At 45.2% G+C, this 9,045-nt stretch overlaps 1 protein-coding gene across 1 annotated transcript; it reads left to right on the plus strand.

Moving 5' to 3' along the window:
* The first annotated feature begins 5,178 nt into the window (after nucleotides 1-5,178).
* On the plus strand, nucleotides 5,179-7,017 carry LOC133900493 (transcription factor PCF3-like). The gene has a single exon (XM_062341651.1). It carries the CDS (start codon nucleotides 5,646-5,648, stop codon nucleotides 6,735-6,737), a length of 1,092 nt encoding a protein of 363 aa, XP_062197635.1. The 5' UTR covers nucleotides 5,179-5,645; the 3' UTR covers nucleotides 6,738-7,017.
* The last annotated feature ends 2,028 nt before the right edge of the window (nucleotides 7,018-9,045 follow it).

Below are 9,045 nucleotides of genomic sequence, written 5' to 3' on the forward strand. Positions count from 1 at the left end.
TTATTTTCTAAGAAATATAAACTGAATTTTGTCTACATTAATTTCAAGTATATTTAACATCCAGATTATCTCACAAAAACTCAAGTTTTCAGAAGACTTCAAGTTTTGTTTGGATATTTTTTAGGTGTAGCCAGTCTGGTTTTCCTGTACTGGTCCGGTTTCTTTTGCATCTACTCATTATGCACAGGTATGCACGTGTCGATCGGCTCGTGCGAGCCACGCACATTATCCGTTGTGTTCAGGATTGCATACACACGTGCGAGACTCGGAGTAGCTCAGCGCTGCACACCAAAACTAAGAGAGGAATCTTGTTATCGTTGGGGGTGAACTTTTGTGCGTGCATGGATGCGAGAGAGGAGCTGCTTTTCATGCACTGTCGATGCATGCATGGTCCATGCGAACTGATCTTAGCATGATGAGTATCTACGTTACGCTCCACGCGATTTTCAACAGAGAATTTGCAGTTGAAAATTTGCAATCACTGCAGTAGAAATAGTTATCTGGTCATCAGTACCGGCTAAGATAGAATCAACTCTGATGAAGTATCAATACCGGTTCATAACTTTCCGCGCTCGATCAACAATTGAGTCGGGTTGAACCGGTACTGATACTATCAGTGTCAGTTTATAATTCGAGCCAGCACTGATATTTGGAATAGACCTGAAATTGTAGTTCAATCCGCTTTGGCTCGGATGTTGAGGTCCACTTAATCTCTCTCTCCCTTATCTCTTCCGCACGGTATTGTCCCTTATCTCTCTCTCCCCCCCTTATCTCTCGCTAGCATGGCTGCCGGCAACGTGGTCCCTTATCTCTCTCTCCACTATCTCTCTCAACCAGCGGCGTGGGAGGCCGCTGGTTACCGACGGTGGCTCAGAGCCGGGCGGGGCTTACCCCGACGGTGGCTCGGCCGACGAGACCGCGATGGCGCATGGGCAGGGAAGGCTGGGTCGGCTGAGCGATGCACATGGGCGGCTGCGCTGGGGAGGCAAAGGGCGTGATGGCGAGCATGTGAGTGGCGGCGCGTGCGGGGCGGTGCCGGTGGCTACACGCGGGGACAATGGCGGAATGGTGTGCGGCCGAGCGACGTTGGTTGGCTGGGAGTACGCATGCAGGTGGGCACGCGCGGGCGGCGTTGGCTCGCTAGCGGTAGCCATGCAGGAGTGCGCATCTAGATGCACCCATCATTTTCTTGAATGAGGTGTTGTACTGTTGTACCCTTTCTGGCCTCAAGAAATTTCCTTCTTTTTCATTCACTTCCCACTTCTCTATGTTAAATTGAGCATTTGCTTTTTTGTTGTTGGATTTGTGACAAAAACTTGAATTTAATTGGATGGTGGAGGACCTTAGGTATGTATGTCATCTTTGTTGTTTCAATTTGGTTTGCCAATTTCTCTGAGCTAGATGACATGAGTAAGAACAGCGACAACAGGAGGATGCGGTTGAGCTGCTGGTGTTGGTCGCGACAGTGCGGTGTTGTGTATGCTTGTATGTATACTTGTACTAGATATCCATGTGCATGTAATGGATGCCTATAGCAAAGTTAATGTTATGGTTGTGCTGGAATGAGATATGTGTTGTACGTGTGCAGGAATATAATTTTCATATGCATCTGGTACTAGACAATTGAGATTTGTGGTTGGAAACATGGTTCATATTTTTAGAATGAATTCGGTTTTGTAGTAGTGGAGGAGCTATCAGCATCGGTTCATAAACCGTCACCGATAATCTATGACTATCAGTTTCGAGTAATCAGTGTCCGTTCAAAAACTGTCACTGATAGAGTTTTTGAGCCGGCACTGAGGACCATTTTTTAGTAGTAAATCTGATCTGACAGATGAGAAGTGATCCATGGACGTTGGCTTAAGTTTTATTTCAGCTAGGGAGTTTAAATTAACCAATCATATATATATTGTTGCGGTTCGAATATATCAGTGCCACCACCATAACTGACAATTTTCGTAACTTATAAAGCTTAACGCTCCCTTCAATGACGAGAGTGTTGTTTTGGGATGTGCACATAATTCATTTTTTTAACCTTGACTACCAATGCTGACATCTTATCATATATATAGCTAACTGATCTTTAATTTACCATGCTTACATTCTTCCGCAATCTTATATGTCACGGTTGGATTATTTGACGAGAAGGCAGTGCCGCCTGTTTGAGTCACCGGGACCAGCTAGCTGCTAGCTCGCGATTGCTCTGCTCAGTATCGATCGAGACTTGAAGCCATGCATGCATGCAACCATACCACTGGTGGCTTCTCTTCTACCTGCATTGATCGCAAAACACCCATTAACATTATTGGGATCAGAGAGACAAGTTAACGACAGCACATGTACTATGTGCACATGATCAGCGGCAGCAGATAGATGGCCAACATTTCATGCCGTTGCGATACTTAATTGTGCGGTGATATTGATATTTAGGCTACTCACAATGCATAGTTTCATGCTGCTATATCCAAGATTGCCACATGATAAGATGATCATTAAATTGATATGTAGAGAAATCCTTCGATGCATAGTATCATATTATTGTTTCTTAGGAGCTCCCAAAACAATTAATTGTTCATGTGGTCGTGTCTATGAGAGTGAATCCAAAGCGTTGGATCTCATACCAAACCTGCATCTTACTCAGGTGGGTACCTAATCTCTCTCCTGTTTATTTCTTTGTCACATTAGTAAAAAATCATACGTGGTACTCATAAGCATGATGCAACTGATTAGGAGTAGTCTTAGAAGTTTAGATATTCGTCTTTTCGTGAGACTTATTCATCTATACTTCTATACTACTATAAAATAGATAAATTATAATATATCCAAATAATCTTTAACGTACATTTTACACGATCAAATGGTCTACAATCAAAACGGTCCCCGTTTTCTCCCCTCTCTATTGTTTAGAAACCTTTAATTAATTTAAAAACATGTAACACACTATCAATATTAAAAAATTATTGCTCCACCATGCTAGACGTCCCTAGATCTCCTATCCTTTCCTTTTCTTTCATGTCATTTTTAAAAAAAAAGATGTGTATGTTTGAAATGCTGGAGCTAGTCGTGCAGGTGCCAATGCATGCATGCATGAAAGAGGTCGCAAACACTTGGTCGTTCTTTAATTCAGCGCCTACTGCCCAGTAGGCGACTAGCTAGCTCTCAGGATCTCAGCATCGTTTTGTGATTAATCCATGATGATTGATGATTGTACATATATTGTCCTCGGTAATGGAGACGACAGGAGAGAGAGAGAGCAGAGAGAGAGTAGAGAGAGAGTGAGGAGACCTGGTTGGCGCTGTTGGGGGTGAGCTGCCAGCAGCAGCATTAGATGCTCCCCGCTCTGACACCCCGCACTTGCGATGTCCCTCGTCGCCATGGCTCCGCTGCCCCCATCACTTGTACCCACAAAAACGCCTGGAGCCACTTCGCCATCGAACCAAAAGTACTCGTGCCATTCGTGTGTATGGTCCGAACTCAGTCAATTTAGAATTTTAGATAGCCGGATTTTCTTTTACTATAACCGTAGATTTGTCACTAGCAGTTGATTTTGGTTTGGGCGTCAGATTCATATTATAAGCAGATACAAACAACAATGAAAGTACTAGATATTAATTTAATATATACAATCATACAACATACTACACGCTAAGGAAAAATAAAAGCCTCTTAAGTACAACATGACGAGACCAAAGTCAGCTTCCCTTTGTTAAATATTACTAAACACTGTTACAAACAATACGACGAGACTAAAGTTAGTCCCCCTCGGTTAAATATTACTTAACATTGTTACGTACAATATGACGAGAGCAGAGTCGATCTCCCTCAATTAAATATTACTAAAACAATGTAACGTACGATATGATGAGACCAGAGTCGATCTTCCTCGATTAAATATTACTAAATACTGTTACGTATAACAGGACGAGACCAAGGTCGTGTTCTCTTGGTTAAATATTACTAAAACATTGTTACCTACAATATGACAAGACCAAAGTCGACATTCCTCGATTAAATATTACTGTTTAAATATTACTAAAACACCATTATGATCGTGCTTGTTATTAGATTACTCAACTTAATTTTTTTAGCGTATATACGACCGTTAAGTTGAAGATCTGAAGAATGATAAATAGGGTATGTGTAGAGGAAACTCGCATATGCAGGGTAAGATAGGAGAAGACATGGATGGCGTGTGTGGGAGCTTTCTAGCGTTTCTCAGCCATGTCTTGGCTCAAAGTGAAAAGGGGCTGCTCTGCTATCTTTCTTTAGCTGCTCGCTCTTTGGCCTCATCATTCCAAGGCCCCACGAGTGGCCTACCACAGCTAGCTACTCTCCAAAATAAGAGAAAATAAACTATTTATCACTTAATAGCGACCGGTTGTACGATAGTATAAAAAACTCACTATTTTATAGTAATGAAGTAAATCGGATCTATTCGATAGTGAATTATAGAATCAATCGCTATTCAGGAGCTAATAGTTTATTTTTCCCAAAATAATTAAAGGAGAACACAAACAAATAATTTAATTTGGTTAATTTCTTATATTGTGATTATTAACATCATGAATCCCGTATGCTACGTGCAGATAATTCTCTGGAAGTTTTGGAATAAATAGGTTCGAAATGGTCAGGGGGATGAACATGAACATGAACAATATGTTGTCACGGGAGGGATTGATGTGCAGATGGAAAGGAGCAGTGCACGCAAGAGGAATATATGGCAGACATGACCAGCACGAGATTAGCAGGATATGGTCAGCTTGATGTGCCCACATTAACCTGCCATAGCAAAAAAAAAAATAATAATAATAAAATCCAACTATCCAAGCATGAACAACTTGCATATTCTCTCTCTCTCTCGCTTTCAAATTCACCATGCACGCGTTCGCATTAGTCCAGTGTTTGAACTCGAATCACAAATCAGAAATGGCAATGGAAACGTTCATTAGCCAGATGTCCCGTTGATTAACCTCCATATATATAGGATCAACAAATATTTAGTGCAATCTAGCACATGCAAACAGTGAATATCGTTCGTTCAATCTTTATCTGAAGGCTACGGTTTATCTCATAATCTCATCGGTAGATGTGTTATTTCACTGTCGTACAGAGGTTTTCTGCAAATCATGGTGTGATCAATCATAACTTTTGAATAAAGATCGGATAGACGATATTCACTATTTTTATATTTGCACCAAAGATTTTCCTAAAAAATATATAGACATGATCAACTTGCCAACCCTACCTAACAAAATTAGAGAGAGGAGAGAGAAGAGAAGAGAGAGAAGAGAGGAGCAAGCAAGATTAGGCTAGGACCCAACAACAACAATGGATTTGCTTAGCATGGCCGTAGCATAATCAATCAAGCACCCAATCCTACCTCCTCCGATCCCTCTCATCACCATCCTCCTCCTCTGACCTCTCTCTCTCTCTCTCACTCTCTCTCTCCTCCCAGCCCCACACCTCTGATCTCCACTCCCCACCCCACACCGCGTGCCGCGCACGTGCACGCTCTCCGCCGCCGCCGCGCCGCCTCCTCCTCCTCTGCTCCGGGGAACCAGCGCCGCTGCCGTTGTTGTTGCATGAAACGCGCGCGGGAGCGAGAGAGCGAACGTAGCTAGCTAGCTTCTTTTTTTCAAGAAAGCATGGACGCGCCGTCGAGCAGCACGAGCACGAGCACCAACAGCAGCAGGAGCGCCTCCGAGCAGCACCACCACCACGCGGCGGGGCACCAGCACCAGCCGTTCTACTACGCCGCGCCGGGGGGCACCACCGCCAACGCAGCCGGGATGGGGCCATTCATGGGGTCGCTGGCCATCGTGCCCGCGGCCGCCGCCCGCGCGGGGGAGGCGCAGATGGCGCCGGCGCCTGGCTCGTCCGGCGCGGATAAGAAGCAGGCGGTCGTGCCGGCGGCTGCGGCGAAGCGGCCGACCAAGGACCGGCACACCAAGGTGGAGGGGCGCGGGAGGCGGATACGGATGCCGGCGCTGTGCGCGGCGCGGGTGTTCCAGCTCACGCGGGAGCTGGGACACAAGACCGACGGCGAGACCATCGAGTGGCTGCTGCAGCAGGCCGAGCCTGCCATCGTCGCCGCCACCGGTACAGGCACCATCCCGGCAAACTTCTCCTCCCTCGCCGTCTCCCTCCGCTCAGGCTCCTCGCACCCCTCCGCCTCCCGTGCCGCGGTCTTCCACCACCTCCAGTCGCAGCAAGAAGTCGCCGCCATGCTCGGCTGGAACCACCACCAGCAGCAGCAGCTCCCGTCGCCGCCGCCGCCGCAGCAGGCGCCGCAAGATCCCGGAGCCGGGGAGTTCATGAGGAAGCGGTACAGGGAGGCCGACGACGACCTGTTCAAGGACACCGCGGCGCGCCAGCATCACGACGGCGGCGGCCAGGCCGAGCCCGAGGAGCACAAGGCCCGCGCAGCGCCGGCGGCAATGTGGGCCGTGGCGCCGAACAGCTCCGCTGGCGGCGCCGCCTTCTGGATGCAGCCCTCGTGGGCGTTCGGCGGTGGGGGCACGGTGCAGGCGCCGCTGCAGTTCATGTCAACAACAAGAAGCAACAACTTCCCCGGCGGGATGGACGCCAACATCGGCATGCTCGCCGCGCTCAACGCCAGCGGCAGCGTGCAGCAGCACCATCAGCAGCAGGATGAGCCGCACCCGCCGGAGATGGGCCAGCGCCACCGCGGTGGTGCCGGCGCCAACGGCAGCGACGCCGGCCGTAGCGCGCAGTGAGCAAGAACCGAGCCAGCATCTGAGCAACAAGCTCAAGAGCCATGGAATCGCATGATGAGATGCCGAATGAGCTGTGTTTGCTGGTGGTGCAAGCATTTGGTGATTAGGGCAGGCTTAGTGGCTTAATTAGGTGATTGCTACTGCCCTAGTTTTTAATGAATCAATTGGTTGTTTAGTTTATTTTTGGAGGGGAATATTTTAGTTTGATGGTTTGATTAATCTATGATTGTGTGTAATGGGAGTGATGATTAAATCAGAAATGAAAAGATCAGACTGTCATTTGCTATGTTATGGTGCCAACAAGTGTTACCTGACATGGATATAGTTATTGGAATTTGATTCGAATTTAGATGTTTGATTCAGCAAAAAAATTTGAACATGGCTAATCATTTTTTAATAATTATTATACTCCATTCAGACCTTTTAACTAGGGTTTTGGCTTTGAAGGGAAACTAATAATTCCTGGCCATCTGCTACGTTTTATCTCAATGGCTACCGGCCTGTATAGCTCCCGTTGTACATGCTCATGACATTCGACTCTCGTAACAACTAAGAAAAACATCTAGACCGGAGAATCGAAATTAATATTGAACTTTTAACTGACGAACGTTTTGAACTTCTATTTTGAATTTGAAAAACTTCCACGTGGAATTTTGAAAATCTCATCATAAGGTTATTTCTTTCAACTGAAGATGCATACTTTCAACAAAAACTACTAAACTTTGACCCACGAATAATATAATCTAGGATAACAGAGTTTAGCGTTAGTGATACTATGTAGGTTTTGTGCATAAGATAACTTGCCTATGTTTTCAAAAGAGCCTTTTTACGGTAGCTGGGAGGTACCACCAAATTATATTTTTGGAGATGTCAAATTTTAGAACCTTGGTAACACTATTTGGTATCTCCCAAGTTATAATTCTTGGTACCTCGTATGGACTAAAAAAGGCTCTTCTAAAAGGGAAGGAGAGGTGTGGGAATTCTAGTTACCCTCTCGAACACCCTTACTGAACACAACTACACAAGGTTACAAAATGACATAGTTAGATCATGACAACTATCACTTTTACTAATAGTTACTTGTATGACTGCCTGCAAGATCACTCGGAGTTTGTTGCGTGGTTCTGCCCATTATGCTCCGAACTCTGTTTGTATATTCTGATATTTTGAAGCGATAAGTTTGTACTCCCTCCGATCATAAATGCATGATGTTTTGGATAAGATTTGATCAAACTTCTAAAACTTTGATTATTAATAACTTTTCAAATATTTAGTTTCAAAACATGAAATTACATGTTTTGATTTGTCAAAAAAATAATTTCATAATATCATAAAATTATTGAATTATATAAATATATTCTAGTTGAAAATAACAGGCAAATATACGCATATATGAAGATCCTGTTATATCTAAAATATCAAGTATTTTTTACAGGAGAAAGTACCAATTTGTGCCTTTTGTGACTCGCGGTTGTTTGAAGACTCCAAGACACATCATTAAAGCATGAGGCTGCAAATTAGGCCGGATCCCTACTCATGCTACAACAACTAAAGATGGGTAAAGAAACAAAACAAGGACGGACAAGGAGAGGGCACTAATCATGGAGTTAGCTGAAATTAACAAATGGGGATCGGACGTCATTATCTCCCATGGTGGTAGGCTGATATGGATTGTTTCCATTGTTGTCTGTCCATCGTGTCAGCTGCTCTAATCCACGGCATCGATCTCGAGGCATATCCAACGGCCACAGCTGAAGTTAAACTACAGAAGGTCGATTCAAGGAGCACCTTTCAGAGCTCGAAGACGCTTCACAGAAACAAGAAGAATTCATCTGAAATCACATAAACAAATGTGCACGGTATTTATAATTATCAGATGAACAATGCTTGTACACTCTTCTTCAAACAGGATTACACAAAATCTTGGTATTTCAAAAGGCAAAACTGAAAACCAAAAAAAGAATAATCTCATGGCAGTGTGCTGAGTCAGTACTGCCCAGTGGAGACTGAAGAACCAAGCAGCCAAGCAGTGCCGTGACGTGAACCAATCCATGCTGCTCGGAGAAAGGCAAACCGAGCCGGACGGGAGACACGAGCAAGCAAGCCATCGGCATGTGTGGTCACTGTGCACGCAGGCGACGGTGCTCCGGTCAATTCGGCCGGGCAAGCACCGTGAGGGCACTCGGGACCCCCTCTGTTCGTGATGCATCACCATCTGTCTCACAGGTAAAATCGTCGTCCCTCTGTTGCCTTTCCCTTTCTTGTTGCAGGTTTTCCGGAGCCCTTTGTGCTGCAGCGAAAAGTTTCT

This window comes from Phragmites australis, chromosome 19 (assembly GCF_958298935.1).
Source record: "Phragmites australis chromosome 19, lpPhrAust1.1, whole genome shotgun sequence".
NCBI lineage: Eukaryota > Viridiplantae > Streptophyta > Magnoliopsida > Poales > Poaceae > Phragmites > Phragmites australis.

Bases quoted from the DNA above. Each gene is read 5' to 3' on its own strand.
- LOC133900493 (XM_062341651.1), top strand. From the start codon at position 5,646: ATGGACGCGCCGTCGAGCAGCACGAGCACGAGCACCAACAGCAGCAGG.